The sequence below is a fragment of the Pan troglodytes genome, chromosome 9, assembly GCF_028858775.2.
Source record: "Pan troglodytes isolate AG18354 chromosome 9, NHGRI_mPanTro3-v2.0_pri, whole genome shotgun sequence".
NCBI lineage: Eukaryota > Metazoa > Chordata > Mammalia > Primates > Hominidae > Pan > Pan troglodytes.
Window position 1 is genome coordinate 77,735,810 of NC_072407.2, and position 18,747 is coordinate 77,754,556.

Consider the following 18,747-nt stretch of genomic DNA (forward strand, 5'->3'; position numbering starts at 1 on the left):
CTCCTGCTGTGTTGAAATTGTGGAGAGGAGAATGAGGATAGAAAGTAAACGGAGAGGCCAATAAGGAAGACAGAGCCAGTCTATAAAAGAGGCTGGCTGTGGAGGTAGACAGCAGCTGTTCAGTTCAAGAGACTGAAATCAACAAAACACTAGAACAAGAAGGTCATAGAAAATGATATCCAAATGGGCAGTAAGCATATTAAAATGTGCTCATATTTATTAGTTGTTAGGAAAATGCTATAACCACAATGAAGGACCACTACACACTCACCAAAATTCAGAACTCAGAATTCTTATATAAGGCTATGGGAGTGTAGATTTGTACAACCACTTTGGAAAACTCTATGGCTATCTACCATGAGACCCATCAATTCTATTTCCAGGCACATACCCAACAGAAATGTGTATAGATGTATACTGAAAGACATGTACAGGAATGTTCGTAGCAGCAATATTCATAATAGCCAGAAACAGGTGACAGCCCAAATGCCTGTCAGCGGCCAAATGGACACTTGGTGGCATATTCACACAATGGAATGCTATACAGCAATGAAAACAAAGGCAATACAGGCACATATGATGTCTCAAAAGAGTATACACTAAATGATTCAGTTTTCATAAAGTTCAAGAACAGAGATGAGGATGGTGCTGAGCTACAGGGAGGAGAGCAGTGACTGGCAAGGCCAGAAGGGGTGCTAGGTAAGTTCTGTTTGTCGATCAGAGTGGTGATAACTTTCACTTTGTCCACCTAGGATTTGTGCATTTTTCCGTATGTATGGTATACGTCAATTTGAAGTTCACATTTAAAGGGAGGGATTTAGAAGAACTGATAGGACATGCTGACTGGTAGAGGTGGATGGAGAAGAACAGAAGGGATCTAGTGTGACTCAGGTTTTGGCCTGAGCAACTGGGTAAACGGCATTACCCTTTACTGAGATGGGAAAGAGCAGAGGAGGAGTCAGTGGGGCAGAAGGGAGGTGGGGGAGGGAATCAAGTTCACCTTTAGACATGCTACGATGGAGGTGCCTATCAGGCATTCAAGTGAAGATGTCAAGGAGCCACCTAGAGATTCAAGTTTAGAGCCCCAGGGAGCAGAGCTGCAGATGCAGATTTGGAAGTCTTTGCTGTGTAAATACAATGCAAGGTGTGAGCCTGGATGAGATCTCAGAGAGCAGAAACTGCAGAGAAAAGAGAAGTCCCAAGGATGGAGTGGAGGAGGGGGACTCGAACAGCTGGCCTGGTGAAAGACGAGAGGCACAAAGGGAGCAGCCAGAGAGCTAGGAAGAAAACTGGGAGAGCATAGTGTCCAAAAGCCAAGTGGTTTCAAAGAAACGGGAATGATCAACCATATCTAATGCTGCCAATAGGTCAGGATGAGATCTGAGAATTGATTACTGGATTTAACAACATGGAGGTCACTAGGGAACTTGCCAAGGGCAGTTTTGTGGAAGGGTGATACCTGAAGTGTGGACCACCATTTGTGGTACCACAGATGGGAGGTGAGGACAGGAAGGCATGAAAGACAGCTCTTCCGAGAGTTTGCTGTGTGAGTGAGCAGAAAAATGGGGCAGGAGGTGGAGGACACAGTGTGGGTGGGGATTTTTAGGTGGGAGTTAGTACAGCATATGTGTGGAGGGGGAACAATGGACAGGACAAGGTTGTCCTATCCATTGACCTTGGGGCCAGGTCATTGAATAGGTGGGAAGGGGGCAAGATTGTATATGCTTGGGGCTTCACCTGCCTAGTTATAGGAAGGACAAGATTTAAGCAATTGGGGAAAGGTAGCCATGCAGATAAGGCATTGCCTGAGAAAGTTGATAAAGGCTATACAACCCCTTCTCTTCCTCCTTCCTTAGCCAGGCTCCAGCAGGTAGATTCAAAGGTTTCTTGTAGGATAGAAGTTCCTGCCTCAGCAGGGGCAAGGAGGCCTTGGGGCTGGGCTGGGCTGGGCTGGGTGTGGCACTCTCCCTGCCAGCTTCTACAACCTGGGGAGGGAACAAAAACCTGTGGGTGCCTCAGACCACAGCAGAGCTCACAGAACCTGCGGGAGCCAGGCTGACCCGCCAGCATGGTAGAGTTCGCACCCTTGTTTGTGCCGTGGGAGCGCAGGCTGCAGACACTTGCTGTCCTACAGTTTGTCTTCTCCTTCTTGGCACTGGGTAAGTTGGGCTGCACTGTAAGACGGGAGACCACCGCACTCAGGTGGGGCAGAGCAGCCACACCAGGTGCACACAGCACATTGATGGTGGCAAGACATTTATCCTAAAGGGGGCTTTGTTGCGCTCAGAGGCCCTGCCCAGAGAGAACTCCTGGGCCTGCCCAGAGGCTTCTTGGGGGTGGAGTGGGGTAGAAGTCACCGTCTGCTGCTCTGGGCAGGTTACTTATTCTTCCTGGCTTGCACTGTGGGTTCTCCTTTGGCACTTGGATGAAGACCAGTCTGCAGGCTGCCAAGTGGTGTGGGAAAGCCTCTGGGCGATGATGGGAAAGTTCTGGGCTCTGCAGCCTGCTCAGAGAGGAGGGATTTCCTTCTGTGTGCTCAGGGAGGAGGAAACTGGGGCTGGTAGTAGGGTAAGTGAGAGAAACAGGGAAAGAACAGGAGGGTGGGGAGAAGGTGCAGGCTGAGAGTGGACTGTGGAGTGGGCATGCTGGGTACCAGGAAACCCGGAGTCAGACTCAGCTGGGCAACTGACCTTAGCCAGCCCATGCCTGACCTCTCCAAGCCTCGACTTCACCATCTGCAGAACGGGGACAACAATGCTGGCCTTGCAGGGCTATTGTGAAGGAAATGAAGAAATGTGCTGACCTCTGCTTGGCACAGACCTGGCCTGGACCCTGGGCTGGGCTCACACTGGAGGGCATGAGCATGGCCCCTTACCCACCCCACCACTGATTTGTGGCCAGAGAGATCACCCTTGCCCAAACAATAGCTCTGCCAAAGGTAACATTTTCTAGGAGGGTCTGGATCTGTGGCTTGGGAAGGGAGAATGACTGGGAGTCCGTGGGGTTTTTCCTTTCATCTGCGGGCACCAGACAAGGTAGGAACTGCTGCCTCCAGGGCTGAGGTTCAGCCTGTACACAGATACCACTCTCCTGGTTGTTAAAATGTTGACACACTCTGAACACATTGCTCAGTAGCCATGTCTCTCTCTCTCTCTCTCTCTCACACACACACACACACACACGTACTTCCTCAGAAACTCCCCCACAATTCTGTAGCTAAAAAACTCCCCCTTGGCAAAGCAGGCCCTCCAGGACCCTGCCCTAGCATCCCTTCTGGTTGAGCTGCGTCTCTGTTCTAAGGGTTTTTAGACATTTTACACATCCCTGTATACCCCCTTTGCACAGATGAGCCAAACAATCAAGGATTTGCCTCCAATAAGGGCTGAGAAACCATCAGTCAGAGGGGAATTCCACACTAGGCCTGGTCTTAGCCCTGATGCACCCCTGATTATGGGGCGGCCAGGGGCTGGCCTCTTCCTCCCTCCCTCCTTTCAACAACAAACGTCACTGGTCACTGAAGGCAAAGGAATCAGAGCTCAGCAGGTTTGGGAACACTGTGTAGTTCAGAGTGGCCACAGACAAGAGGCAGGAGCGGGAAGGACAGGGCCAGCTCTGGGGCTCCTGGAGGCCAGGCTGAGCTACTTGGACTGTGCCCAAAGTTATGGGGAAGTCATGAAGGGCTTGAATAAGGGGAGGCACCTGACTGGATTTATCTCTGGGAAAATGGGGCAGAGGATGAACAGAAAGAGAGCAGGAAAGGGTCTCCCTTTGCTCTGAGATCCCAAAAGATGGAAACTAGAACAGTTTATCCAACCAGTTGTCCCCATTGATTGAGCACTTAATGAGTACAAACAACTCTCCTGAGGAGAAGGAGGACAGGCAGGGGATGGAGTGAATTAGGCGGCCTGGTGCAGTGGGAGAAAGTGAGCTTTGGAGTTAGGCCTACCTAGGCTCAACGCGTGCTCCCAGTGACACTGGGCTGGCCGTAGTCCCTCTCGGGGACTTTGTCTCCTCTTTGAATGCCCCGGAAGCTGCTGTCTTCCTCCTGGGCCTGAGGATTGGACAGGACACTGCTGCTAGTGCCGGGCCTATGGGCAGAGTTCAGTCTGAGCAATCTCACCTGCCTTCCTCTCAGACCCCTGTCCCTGACAGCTCCTTCTTCCCTCCCCAGCTGAGATCTGCACTGTGGGCTTCATAGCCCTCCTGTTTACAAGATTCTGGCTCCTCACTGTCCTGTATGCGGCCTGGTGGTATCTGGACCGAGACAAGCCACGGCAGGGGGGCCGGCACATCCAGGCCATCAGGTGCTGGACTATATGGAAGTACATGAAGGACTATTTCCCCATCTCGGTGAATATTGAGGCTGGTTGGGGTTGGGGAGGGAGTTGGCTGGGGTGTGGTCAGGGCCAGAGTGCCGACGTCTCCATGGGAGAATATGGCCCTGCATGCACTGAGGAGGGTACTGGGTTGGGAGGCAGGAGCTAGGGCTTCCGCTACTATGTGACCTGGAGAAGAGTCCAGCTTCTCTCCGATCATGGTTTTGCATCTGCAGGGATGCGGGGCCAATATGTGGATTGATGGATGTCCAGCATTTGAAGGAGTTCTGTGGGTTATATGGTGTGAGGCATGCCTATGTATCTTAAAGGCACAAACCCATCAGCAGCCCAGGCTTGGGAGTGAAGGTAATAAACTTACAGGTTCTAAGGACCATCTAGCCTCACACTTAACATTCACCAGAAGAGGAGGCTGACACCCAGAGAAGGAGGAAATGTCACCAAGGTCACACAGCAAGTTCTTTTACAGATTTCCAAGTGTGTACACTGACTGTGGGCAAAGGGACAGGGGAGAGAGCCCTAAATTGTTCTCAGATCCTACCCTGACCCTAACTCTGGCATGTAGTATATCTTTGGGCAAAGCTTTATCCTGTTCTGAGGCTCAGTCTCCCCATGTATCTAGTAAGTACACTGATTCCTCCTCCTCTGCATGCCTTCAAATCTCTGGCTTTCCGACTCCTGTCACCTTGTGGTCATTGTGGACGCTGGGCCCTGGACTTGAAGTTGTGTCCAGAGCAGAGCAGATCCCTGGATTTGAGTGAGCAGATCTTTCGGCTCCTTCAGCGGAATCCCAGGCAATTTAAAGCCTTGATCTATGCAGCCAGGCAGTGATGGTTTATTGGCCAGAAGGGATAGGATGGGGAAGGCAGTGGGGATGCAGAGAAGGGACAGGCAGGGGCAGTTGGCCCTCCTCTGGAAGCAGGAGAGAAGAAAGGGGTAAGATATGGCCCGTGGAGACAGGCAGACTAGATTCTGATCCCAAGTCTGCCCCATACCATATCAGCTGTATGATCGTAGGTAAGTTGGTCTCTCTGAGCCTCAGTTTCCTCATATGTAAAATGGGGATAATGACACATACCTCACTGGGTTGTGTAGATTCAATGAGACAAAGCAAGTAAAGCACTTTGTAGGTTTTCTTTTTTTTTTGAGATGGAGTCTCGCTCTGTCACCCAGGCTGGAGTGCAATGGCACGATCTCAGCTCATTGCAACCTCCACCTCCCAGGTTCAAGCAATTCTCCTACCTCAGCCTCCCGTGTAGCTGGGACTACAGGTGCCGGCCACCACACCTGGCTAATTTTTGTATTTTTAGTAGAGACGGGGTTTCTCCATGTTGGTCAGGCTGGTCTCGAACTCCCGACCTTAGGTGATCCGCCCACCTTAGCCTCCCAAAGTGCTGGGATTACAGGTGTGAGCCACTGCGCCTGGCTAGCACTTTGTAGGTTTTCAGTAAACAGGTAGCTAGTATTATTTTACCTCGGCAGTGGGACTCTGAGGAAGTGTGGTCGTGACCTCGAGTCTGGGGAGGACTCTGAGAGCCCAAGCCCTGCTGCTCTGACCTCCACACCTACGTAACTTCTCCCACCCCGCCTGGGAACCCTACCTCTTCCTGTCCCATCAGAAACAAGGTCTCCAGCTTGCAAAGGGGGAGGGGTAAAGGAAACAAGCCCACCAAAGTTAAGCAACTTGTCTGAATTATGGGAACGCAGGGTGGTTGGGGTTCCTGCCTTGCTCCCTTCTGAGAGTCCAGGGGCCCAAGAAGGACTAACAAAGGCTGAGCCACAGCTGGAATGCAGGAGCCTCTAGCACTGCAGTGAGCAGGGCCTCCAGGGCAAAGGGCAATGGGGGTGCTGGGCAGACAGCGGGCAGCGGCTGGCAGAGACTGCCGTGCTCACGAAGGGTGGTAGATGTGGTAAGGCGGAACATGGTCTAGCCTGGGGGGCTCAGGATGGGGGCAGTTTCCCCTGCCCCTCATATGTGTTTCCTGCAGGGCCCACTCCTGGGTCTTGTCAGCAAAGAAACTTAGGGCTTGCTGAGTTCTGGGAGCAGTCATGGACGTGTCAGAGGCAGAGTCCTCATCCCCACCCTAGGACCTCTGCACTTTGAGATTCACCTCCCTTTCCTGCCTCTCCTCTCTCCAGCCTGGGCTTCCTCTTCTGTGCCAGGAAGGTCAGAGTTTCCCTGGGAAAGTGTGCTGTGGCCAGCCTGGGGACGTGTGTGGGACATGTGTGTGACATCAGGGACCAAGCCAAAGAAAACCTGAAGCAGGCTCTGGCCTCCAGGAGAGCTTCGGAGGTTCTGGCTCTGGTCTCACTTCCCACTCTTGAGCTGAATCCCAAGCTCACCGGGGGGAAAAAAGAAAAGCAGCCTGAAAAGGCAAACACACAAGCACAGGCCCAGACACTTGCCGCAGGGTGAGTTCTGAGCCACAGCCTGACATTCAGCGCGGCTAAAGCAGAAGGCAGGCCTGCAGAGGAGGCTGGGGAGGCCCTCAGGTCAGAGGGTGGAGGCCATTGGAGGACATTCCGCAGGACTGGGACTGCTCACCTGAAAGTTCTCCCGGGGTGTCTTCAGCCAGCCCAATGGCCTCAAAGGACAGCATCTGGCCCTCTTTGCACCTGGAGCATTTCCAGTTGTAGGTCTGGCAGAAATGCTGAGGCAGCTCTGCGCCTACCCTATCAACGTCTGTCCTTCCTGCTCCTTCCCCAGCCAGGTGGCTCTTGAGGAGGATATCTCAACCTTAGTACTGTTGACACTGGTGGGACACAGGCCTCGATTTGCAAAAATTCTATGTGCATCTTTTTGTTTGTTTGTTTGTTTTGGTTTTGGTTTTGTTTTTTTCGAGATGGAGTTTCACTTTTGTTGCCCAGTCTGGAATGCAGTGGCGTGATCTCGGCTCACTGCAACCTCCACCTCCCAGGTTCAAGCGATTCTCCTGCCTCAGCCTCCTGAGTAGCTGGGATTACAGGTGCCCACCACCACTCCCGGCTGATTTGTATTTTTTTAGTAGAGACGGGATTTCACCATGTTGGCCAGGCTGGTCTCGAACTCCTGACCGCCCACCTTAGCCTCCCAAAGTGCTGGGATTACAGGTGTCAGACACTGCACCCGGCTCTGTGCACTGTTTTGTTTTTTGTTTTTTTTTTCCAGGATCCTTGCTCACCACAGGCCCTTTGCAGCACCATCTGCCGAGGGTGACAATGCCACTGAGTGGCCAGCAGAGGGCGAGATGATGTTCATTTTGACTATGTCCTAAGCTGGGCCTGTGGGGTGGGGCTGTGGCCTGTAGACGCTCTTTCCATAGACCCTCCCACACGCCTTTACTGCCCAGGCCCCGCAGGGATCATGGGGTGAGCAGACAGTAGGGAGCCTCATTCCTGGGCTCAAGCAATCCTCCTGCCTCAGCTTCCCAAGTAGCTTGGACTACAGACATGCACCACCACAACTTTTAAAAAAATGTTTGTAGAGATGGAGTCTCACTGTGTTGCCAGGCTGCTTGGCCTCCCAAAATGCTGAGATTAGAGGTGTGAGCCACCATACCTATCCCACACCTTTTAAATATACTGAAACCCTGAATGTCATACTTTAAACGGATGCATTTTATGGTGTATAAATTATATCAACTAAAAGCAATAGCAGCCCCCAGAGCCTAGTAACCTGGCTGTGCTCTTCTCCAGGCCCCACTGCCTACTGCACACCCAGCCTGCCAGGGCATGCACCCAGGCAGGATTTTCCCCAGACAGCCATCTATCTTCGCTTAGTCACACTCCCCTCGCCTAACAGAACTGAGGGAGGGAGACAGACCACAGCACTTCACAAACCTCCCCTCTTCTTTGTTTACCCCCCTTGAACCCTGTAGCAACCCTGCCAGGGAGGCGTTATCAGTGTCCTGTGGGACAGAAATAATTGAGCCACAGAGGGGACAGGGGCTTGGCAATGGTCATGTGATGAGCCAGCGGCAGAACCTGGGTCTCCTGACTCAAGGTTCTTTTTCCCACTAGTGGAACCCTGGTGACATGCCAGGATAGGATTGGGGTCAGGGAGCCTTCCTTCTGAGGCTGTACCAGCCTCATTCATTGGGCTCATTCCTTCCTTCCTTCATGCCATACCCTTTCCAGAGCATCTCCTCTGTTCCAGGCCTGCACTGGGGACACAGATGCATCAGATACATGGTCTGTAATCTTCACAGGGATGTTGTGATAGATTTGGGTCCAGGGGACAGATGGAAGAGGTTAGCACAGAAAGATACCAATAGAGACCACATCTAGGGAGGTGCAGACCACACCTCAGTATCCAAGTGCCTGCACTGTGGGAGGGCCTGTGTCTAGGTCACTGAGCCAGTATTAGCACATGCATTTATGTGCACGTATCCAAGTTCATGCTCGGTGGGCGCTTGTCATCCCAGCTACTCGGGAGGCTAAGGCAGGAGAATTGCTTGAACCCAGGAGGCAGAGGTTGCAGTGAGCTGAGATCACGCCATTGCACTCCAGCCTGGGCGACAGAGTGAGACTGTCTCAAAAAAAAAAAAAAAAAAAAATTCAAGAACAGACCAAAGGGTAGGTGTGAAAAGTCCTCATTCCACATCATGTCCCATCTCCCCAGTTCCTGTCCTCAGAGGCAACGATGACTACCAGTGTTTGGTGTATCCATATAAAGCAAATGTGTTTTTCCCTTCTCTGCACAGTTGCAACACTCTCCACACATTGTCCCCCACCTTGCTTTTCCAGTTAACAAGCTGCCATGGCCCTTTTTCCCTATCAGGACAGAAAAAGCTGCTGTACTTCTCTATGGTGACACAACGGTCCATTGTGTGGATGTTTCACAAATTGTCTAAATAGGCCCTGCTGATGGTCATTTAAGTGGATGACAAATTTTTCATATCACCAAAACCTGATGCTTCTGTGAATAACCTTGTTCAGGTGTCATTTTGCACAAGTGTGAGAAATTCTGTAGGCTAAATTCCTCAGTGGTGGAGTTGCTGGGTTAAAAGATCAGTTATATTTTTTGGTTTTGGTAGATATTGTCAAATTGTGTTTATGGAGGTGCAAAATTACCCTCCCACTAGCAGGGAATGAAAATTTATAAGCAAGTGTTTCCATGCATTGAGCTAGATAGGTTTTTAAAGAAACACCACCAGGCCAGGCATGGAGGCTCACACCTGTACTTTGGGAGGCTAAGGTGGGCAGATCACACGAGGCCAGGAGTTTGAGACCAGCCTGGGCAACATGGTGAAACACCCTGTCTCTACTAAAAAATACAAAATTTAGCCAAGTGTGATGGCATGTGCCTGTAATCTAAGCTATTTGGGAGGCTGAAGCATAAAAATTGTTTGAACCTGGGAGGTAGAGGTTGCAGTGAGCTGAGATCATGCCACTGCACTCCAGCCTGGGCAACAGAGTGAGACTCTGTCAAATAAATAAATAAATAAATAAATAAATAAATAAATAAATAAATTGCAGAGGCCACGTCCGGGTCAAGGACAGGAGAATGTGGAACTGTTCAGCCTGGATGGGGCAGACAGGCTCCAGGCCTTACAGATGTCTCCAGTCTGCTCTGAGAGAGGGCAGCCAGGCCTCTGCTGCTCCCCAACAAGAACCCTCAGGGAGTCACCAGCTGCATCTTGATGACAGGAAGAATTTTTACACTGGCAAAGCTGTGCCAGAGGGGAAAGGCTGGCCTCTGACCTGAGGGAGTGCACATTGCAGGGCCTGGGCAGTCTTATCAGGGAGCCTCCCGATGGGGTATGTGTGATTGGGCCAGAGACCCTGGGGACCCTTGGACTCCGATGGCCGGGGTCTTCCAGACACAAGGCACTGAAAAGGGTGGCCCCCGCAGTTCCTTACAATCACCACCCACAGCGATAGTCTTTGTAGATTCAGCTGCTTGGCACAGCCCGTCCGGTGTCTGGCCAGGAGCAGCATTTGTTAACTGCGTTTCTTCCCCTTTCACCTTCACCCCACTTCACCTAGAAGCTGCTAATGACAGCAGCTCTCTCTCACTCAATCTACAACATCCGTTGGATGCTGCTACACTCTCATGCTGCAGGCCTGGCCAGACCCAGGCAAGCTGCTGCGATGGCTGGGGAAAGAGAGTGGCCAAGGGGCAATGAAGGCCTGGCGAGGGGAAGCAGAGAGCCACAGGGTGCCATGCATCATGCATACGGGTAAACAGGGCTAGAGCTTTCCAACCAACAGGACTCGCTCCTCAGATGGCCTACAAAGCCTCATTCCCACATCTGAAGTGCCAATTTTTTGCCCCGAGACATCCATTGGGGACTGGTTCCTGGACCCCCGCAGATACCAAAATCCACTGATGCTCACGTCCCTCGTATAAAATGATGTAATATTTGCCTATACCTTATGCACATCCTCCCATATACAGTAACCCATCTCTAGAATATCTATGACACCTAATACAATGGAAATGGTATGGAATGTTGTTTAGGGAATACTGATAAGGGAAAAAAGTCTGTATATATTCACTACAGGTGCAACAATCTATTTTTTTTTCTGAATACTTTACATCTGAGGTTGTTTGAATCCATAGATGTCTCATGGGTATGGAGGAACATTGATTTTTTTTTTTTTTTTTTTTTGAGACTGAGTCTTGCTCTGTTGCCCAGGCTGGAATGCAGTGGTGTGATCTCGGCTCACTGCAACCTCTGCCTCCTGGGTTCAAGCAATTCTCCTGCCTCAGCCTCCCTAGTAGCTGGGATTACAGGTGCCCACCATCACGCCCAGCTAATTTTTGTATTTTTAGTAGATATGGGGTTTCACCATGTTGGTCTCAAACTCCTGACCTCAGGTCACCCATCCGCCTTGGCCTCCCAAAGTGCTGGGATTACAGGCGTGAGCCACCGCGCCTGGCTGGAACACTGTTTTTCTTAAAATGGGGCTGTTTCAGCATGGCGGTGCCCCCATGTGGCCTTTTGGTGTCTTCATGTTATATCCTGTCCAGGTGGTGTTGGTATAAATAATTCTAGGCACCATCATACCTGAGTTTCTCAGTAGCCCTAGGAGGTAGCAGGGACAGGTCCAAATACTCTATTGCCACTGTACAAATGAAGAGCCTGTAGGAGAGGGAAGCAATTTGACCCAAGCCAGCATCAAGTCTGTGGCACAGCCAGCACCATAATATCTCCAGGTGCTGTCACACACCATATCTGAATCTTTGTAAGAACCCAGGGTGGTCAGACATATGGATGAAGACCTGGAGGCTCAGAGGGGAGGTTTCCCAAGGTCACACCAGTGAGTGGCAGAGTCAGGGCTGGTACACAGGCCCTGCCCTGGCTCAGCAGGTTGCCGTCCCTGCAGCTGGTCAAGACTGCTGAGCTGGACCCCTCTCGGAACTACATTGCGGGCTTCCACCCCCATGGAGTCCTGGCAGTCGGAGCCTTTGCCAACCTGTGCACTGAGAGCACAGGTTTCTCTTCGATCTTCCCCGGTATCCGTCCCCATCTGATGATGCTGACCTTGTGGTTCCGGGCCCCCTTCTTCAGAGATTACATCATGTCTGCAGGTGAGTCTTTCTACCCCTGAGCAGCTCAGGAAGGTAACAAATTTTCGGAAGGGTTGCCAATAGTTCTGTACTTCTTCCAAGAGCGTGTGCAGTAGGAGAAGGAGGCTAGGCCCAAAGAAGCACTTCCTACAGCACCATGCTGGGCGCTGAGTCCATCAGGGGGTTGGGAAGAGGGAGAGGACTCAGGGAGCTCCTAGCTGGAATGGGGTGCAGTGGGGGAAAAACCCCAGGCCTCAGTAGGCATTGCTGGTGATCTCTTTATGGGCTACATGTACTTTCATAGCCCCTGCTCCCTCACCCCATACCTGACCCACTTTTCTCTTTCCCTAGGGTTGGTCACATCAGAAAAGGAGAGTGCTGCTCACATTCTGAACAGGAAGGGTGGCGGAAACTTGCTGGGCATCATTGTAGGGGGTGCCCAGGAGGCCCTGGATGCCAGGCCTGGATCCTTCACGCTGTTACTGCGGAACCGAAAGGGCTTCGTCAGGCTCGCCCTGACACACGGGTATCAAGCCTCTGGGAAGAGCACTCTGGGTTCAGTTGGCAATTGGCAAGGATTTTATTTTGGTGGGAAGATGGCAGAGACGAATGCAGATTCTATTTTGGTAGAGATTTTCAGTCCATTCACAATTAAGATTATATTTTGGTGTCTTATGCCCAAATACCTAGAAAAGTTTCCACAACGGAGACTCAGTGATCTAAGAAACTAGGTGGCAATGAACATATTCCACAAAGCTGGCTTTTGATCTGAGACCTATGGTATCTAGAAGAGTGATATTTGGGGTACATTTCAGAGCTGTTCTCCCTCCTTGGAGTGAAGCATCCTTGAGAAACATGAGCCAGCTGAGGTGGGAGATATTTTCCTAGGAAAAACAATGCAGATTTTTATATCTGGGAGGACTCTCTGAAGCATTCTGGTCTACCTCTCATGGTGCAACTGGGAAGTTGTGGCCCTGCAAGGGACCTGCCCAAGGTCAGAGAATGGGGCTGTGAAGGTCTGGGAGATAACCCAGGCCTCCACCTCCAGCCCAGGTGGCTGACCTCTGCTCCATTTCTTGGTCACTGTGTCCCTGCAGGAAGCTAAAGGGCCTTTCAGCTCGTGCCTTCTCTGGGGCCTCCCACATGCCCTCTTTCCTCTATTTGTCTCCAGGGCACCCCTGGTGCCAATCTTCTCCTTCGGGGAGAATGACCTATTTGACCAGATTCCCAACTCTTCTGGCTCCTGGTTACGCTATATCCAGAATCGGTTGCAGAAGATCATGGGCATCTCCCTCCCACTCTTTCATGGCCGTGGTGTCTTCCAGTACAGCTTTGGTTTAATACCCTACTGCCGGCCCATCACCACTGTGGGTAAGTCCAGGACCAGGCTGGGAGGGAGGAGGCCACAGGGACAGGGCAGGTTGTGTGCTGCAAGGGGACATGGAGATGAGCCAGATTTATTCCTGCCCTAATGGGGCTCACATTCTAGACTGGGAAACATACACACACAAGCAGATAGAATAGAAGACAGTCTGGGGTAGGAACTATAGCAGAGGTGCCAACAGCAATAGTTGCGACTAATTGCTGAGCACCTGCTGTGTGCCAGGCACTACACTAGCTGCCCTACATGAAGCAACTCAGCTTATCCTAACAATCTTCATGGCAGGATTTTTTTTTAAGAGTTTTGCTCTTTTCGCTCAGCCTGGAGTGCAATGGCACAATCTCAGCTCACTGCAACCTCCGCCTCCTGGGTTCAAGAGATTCTCATGCCTCAGCCTCCTGAGTAGCTGGGACTACAGTCGCTCGCCACAACACTCAGCTAATTTTTGTATTTTTAGTAGAGATGGGGTTTCACCATGTTGGCCAGGCTGGTCTCAAACTCCTGACCACAAGTGATCTGCCTGCCTCGGCCTCCCAAAGTGCTGGAATTACAGGCATGAGCCACCACGCCTGGCCATACCTTCAAGACAGGAGCTACTATCCCCATTTCACTGATGGTAAACTGGGGCTCAGAGAAGTTAAGTAACTTCCAAAATATCACACTGTTTTTGAATAACAAAGTTGAGGTTTTTATTAAGATCATTCTGACTTTTTACAATGCCAGAGAAGGAGGGTTTAATTCTTTTTTTTTTTTTTTTTTGAGACAGAGTCCTGCTCTGTTGCCCAGGCTGGAGTGCAGTGGCATGAGCTCAGCTCACTGCAACCTCCACCTCCCAAGTTCAAGCGATTCTCCTGCCTCAACTTCCAGAGTAGCTGGGATTACAGGTGCGTGCCACCACGCCTGGGTAATTTTTGTATTTTTAGTAGAGACAGGGTTTCACCATGTTGGCCAGGCTGGTCTCGAACTCCTGGCCTCAAGTGATCACCCAGGCTTCGCCTCCCAAAATACTGGGATTACAGGCATAAGCCACCACGCCTGGCCTCCGACAGACTTTACAGAGAGTAGTCCATTCATGTCATCTCCATCCATCCACTTGCTAATTGAGCAGACTTGGTAAACCCCTACATCATGAACACCCCTGTGTTGTGTAGCAATATTTTCATGAATTTTAATACTTCTGCTGCCTCCAGAGCTATTGCCAGAAGAGAGGACAGAGGAACTGCCTTCCCAGCCAGGCAGAACCAGAGAAAGGGATGAGTTAGGTCCTTCCTGGTTCTTCCCTGGGATGAGAGAAGCCACTGCAGGTCAGCGTGGAGGGGTAGAAGGGAAAGAAGAGCTGCCTGGGCTATGAACTCACCCCATCTTAGAAATATAGCCGCTTCCATTCATGGCATCTTGGACTCCCCAAATCATATAGCCTGAAGGTAAAGGGCACATCCCTGGGGTCTAAAACCTGGCAGTGGTTCTTCCTGGCTATGTGACCTTGAACAAGTCAGGCAACCTCTCTGAGCCTCATTGACTCATCTGTCAAATAGGAATGACAGGTTTTTATACCCATAGGATAAAAGGGAGTATTTCATGTAAAGCACCTAGTGCATTGCCTGACACATTGAAATCCAGCCACTGGCTGGGCGTGGTGGCTCACACTTGTAATCCCAGCACTTTGGGAGGCCGAGACGGGCAGATCACAAGGTCAGGAATTCAAGACCAGCCTGTCCAATGTGGTGAAACCCCGTCTCTACTAAAAATACAAAAATTAGCTGGGCATGGTGGCGCATGCCTGTAATCCCACCTACTCGGAAGGCTGAGGCAGGAGAATTGCTTGAACCAGGACGCAGGAGGCAGAGGTTGCAGTGAGCTGAGATTGTGCCACTGCACTCCAGCCTGGGCTACAGAGCGAGACTCTGCCTCAAAAAAAAAAAAAAAAAGAAAAGAAAAGAAAAGAAAGAAAGAAATCCAGTCGTTGTTATTATATCAGAATCTTGGAGTTGCCCTAATATCTTAAAATTCATTAGGGTTGGAAGGAATGGAGTAAGAGCACTTTTCTGCAGGGATGAACCATGGGGGTGGGCACCTGCACCGAGGGTCCCTTGCCTACCCTAGGCCACTGCACACCTCTATGCCTTGCAGTGGGGAAGCCCATCGAGGTACAGAAGACGCTGCATCCCTCGGAGGAGGAGGTGAACCAGCTGCACCAGCGTTATATCAAAGAGCTGTGCAACCTCTTCGAGGCCCACAAACTTAAGTTCAACATCCCTGCTGACCAGCACTTGGAGTTCTGCTGAGCCCAAAGGGCAGGGCCAACATTAGGGAGCCCAGCAGGAGGTGCTGTGCTGAGAAGACTTCCTGGAGGTGTTTGTTGAACATATCTGCAGAGCCTTCCCAGACTCCTGCAAATCCAACCCATATCAGGCTGTAAGTCAGAGCAGGCAATGCAGAAGAGGAGACCAGACTCTGGCACTGCAGTCTGCACTCCTGCTGCAAGACCTCTGCGAGCCTCCTGCTCCTTGGCTTCTGTCTGCTCATCAGTGGAATGGGAGAGAGGGCTGGAGGAGAATGGTTTCTGAGGTCTCTGTTCTCTATTGTAATGTCACTCAAACATTATAAAAGGAAATGCAGGGAAAAAAAGAGAACAGCAAGGTTTTTATTCCTCTGACCTTGAGTGACAGCACAAAAGAAGCCACCAGCTCCAGTCCCTTCTCCTACAAGACCTGTCATCTTGCACCCTGGATGTCCCAGGTCCTCCCTCTCCATGCTGGAGAGGAGGGGTGGCCAGTAAACCCCTGCACTCACCCTAGGTAGCTTCAAGCTTCTGGGTTCTCTGGGTGATGGAGCGGCAGCCAGAGGCACACAGAAACTGGGTAGGGAGGACTGTGCTCTGTTACCGACTGGCTATATGACTGTGGGCAGGCCTCTTTCCTCTCCTTCTGAGCCTCAGTTTTCCCACTGATTCTGAGTCTCAGCTCTGGCATTACATAGGCTGAGAACTCCATAAGGCGCCTCTTACTCACCCTTTGTAACTTCAGCCCCTGACCTTGCCACAAAAAAGGGGGCTCCATAAATGCCAGTTCAACAAATGAGAGAATTATATTTTAGCATGCTTCTCTTTCTTTCTACCCCCAACCAAGAGGGCTAGTCAAAGCCTTACCCTTGACCGCCCAGCCTGGCCCTGGGGCCTTATATCACCTTCTCAGAAGTTGAATGAGACTGAGCCAGAGAAGAGCATGCTGGTCGCTTCTTCCTGATGCATCAACCCTAAGCTTACCACCTCTGGCCCCATTCTGTTGGGAAAGAAGCGGGGGTCAATTTGTTAAGACACAGGGCAGGCCAGCACAGAGAATGGAAACCAGATGTGAGATGTGTGCATGTGTCTGCAGGGGTGTGGGGGGTGCAGAGGGGTAAGACGGGGACAGACACCCTGACCAGAGTTCTAGATTCCTGGGTTAGGGCCATGCATCAGTAGGGAGGGAACAGAGGGTGGGTGGGTTGGACCAGGGTTTGTGACTCTCCCTCACCCTCTAGTGGGGAAACAGACCCTTCCCTGCCAGGAGGAGATCACACCCATAACCACAACACGGGGCACTTAGAGAAGTGTACATTTGGGTTTCAATCCTGGCTCTGGCTCTGCCCCTTTTCAGTGATCCTGGGCAAGCCACATCTCCAAACCTCGATTTTGTCATTTGAGAAATAAATACTATAGTATCCACCTTCAGTGTTGTGAACAGTTCATGAGATAACAAGCTATTCCATGTCCTTTGTGGCATGATGTGCAGTATGTGTGAATTAGAAGCCAGGTGACAAAGTTGCCCAGTGTCTCATGAAAGTGCCTCTTATTATCCTATTAGGCAGTATGATATAAGGGTCACAAGAGGAGCAGGAAGAAGCAGTGGAGTTTAGAAAAGGGAGGGATGATTTACATACAGCCGAGGGGAGGACTTGGAGGAGGTGACAAGTGGGCAAGACCTTGAAGGAAGGGGGAGATTTGCAAAGAAGATAAATAACGGCCCATAGTAATTACCTACTGCTATACAATGAACCACTTCAAAACTTAATGACTGGCCGGGCATGGTGGCTCATATCTGTAATCCCAGCACTTTGGGGGGCCAAGGTGGGTGGATCACTTGAGCTCAAGAGTTTGAGACCAGCCTGGGAAACACGGTGAAACCCCGTCTCTACAAAAAGAGAAATACATACAAAAATTAGCCGGGCATGGTGGCTTGTGCCTGTAGTCCCAGATACTTAGAGGACTAAGGTGAGAGGATTATTTGAGCCCAAGTAGCGGAGGTTGCAGTGACCCGAGATTGCGCCACTGTACTCCAGCCTGGGCAACAGAATGAAACCCTGTCTCAAAAACAACAACAACAACCACAACTTAATGGTTGAAGAGCATGAGGATTTATTACTTCTCACAATTCTGTGGATTTTCTGGGTGGTTCTTCTTGGGTCTTGCAGCTGCATCCAGCCAAGGGGTCAGCTGGGGCTAGGACAGCGAGGGCTGCTAGAGGGGCTGGGCCTCTCTTTGCACATGGACACTGGGTCCCTCTCTATACTGAGTGGTCTGTTAGCATTCACTGGTGGCTGATTCCAAAAGATGAGAGCCAAAGCTGCACGGACTCGAGTCCTAGGCTGCACACCTCACAAGCATCTCTTCTACTGCATTCTGTTGGTCAAAGCAAGTCACAACCCAGCAGGTTCAAGGAGTAAGGAATAGGATCCCCCTCTGGATGGGAGGAGCAGCAATGTCATATTACAAAAGGGTGTGGACACATGCAGGGATTCTTACTGCCGTCTTTGCAAACAATCCACCAAAACTTAAAAACTAAAAGCTGAAGCACAAGCACTCTCCACCCCAGGCACACACACCCTGGAATTCCCTGTGTGACCATGGTACCACCACTGTGTATCCCGAGGATCCCAGCTCAGCTTTGCATCTCTGCCCTATCTCCCTCTCGCTCTCCCCTGTTGATCCCTCATGCACAGCCACAGCGAGCTGTCTAAAACACAAAGCTGACCGCGCCATTTCCTACTCAGCATCCTTCCATGACCCTCCATTGCTCCTAGGATAGGGTTTGGACCAGTCTGTATCCAGACGATCAGGATCCAGCAGGAACCAGAGGATAATTTGAGGAGGGTTTAAAAAGGAACCATTTTTTGAGGTGTGTGCACTGTTTCCACCCTGAGGCCTGGAAGGATGAATGGAAGCAGCAGTTCCTGAACCAGGAAGACTCACGTGTGGGGGCCATTGCTGGTCAAGGGGCACAAGCAGGTCTGGTGACCCTGCAAGGGAGGAGCCAGGAGCAAGCATTCTCACTTCACCTTCCTCCATTCAGTCTGCTGCCAAGTTCCCCACTGCCTGAGCCCAACTAGAAGCTGGAGGGAAGGAGGGCCTGTGGCTGCAGTCCAGGCATATAGGCCTCCTGGGAAAGGGAGAATGGCAAAGACAGGCAGAGTGGATCTGGAGGGGTCAACGGAAGACGGAACATGTCCACCTCCAGGCCCGAGCTTCTCAGCCTGCCGTTTGCCACTCTCCAGCATCT

General features: G+C 51.1%; 1 protein-coding gene across 2 annotated transcripts; it reads left to right on the forward strand.

Annotated features, from left to right (window-relative positions):
- The first annotated feature begins 4,026 nt into the window (after positions 1 to 4,026).
- On the forward strand, positions 4,027 to 16,917 carry MOGAT2 (monoacylglycerol O-acyltransferase 2). Of its 2 annotated transcripts, none has more exons than XM_054662540.2 (5): positions 4,027 to 4,350; positions 11,646 to 11,850; positions 12,181 to 12,355; positions 12,927 to 13,200; positions 15,341 to 15,447. In XM_054662540.2, the coding sequence occupies exons 1-4, from the start codon at positions 4,327 to 4,329 to the stop codon at positions 13,168 to 13,170; spliced, it is 648 nt and encodes a 215-aa protein (XP_054518515.1). In that variant the 5' UTR covers positions 4,027 to 4,326; the 3' UTR covers positions 13,171 to 13,200; positions 15,341 to 15,447. The 2 variants fall into 2 exon arrangements, with proteins under 2 accessions (XP_054518515.1, XP_009422058.4); XM_009423783.5 differs by having other exon boundaries at positions 4,032 to 4,350; positions 13,001 to 13,200; positions 15,341 to 16,917.
- Positions 16,918 to 18,747: the final 1,830 nt, after the last annotated feature.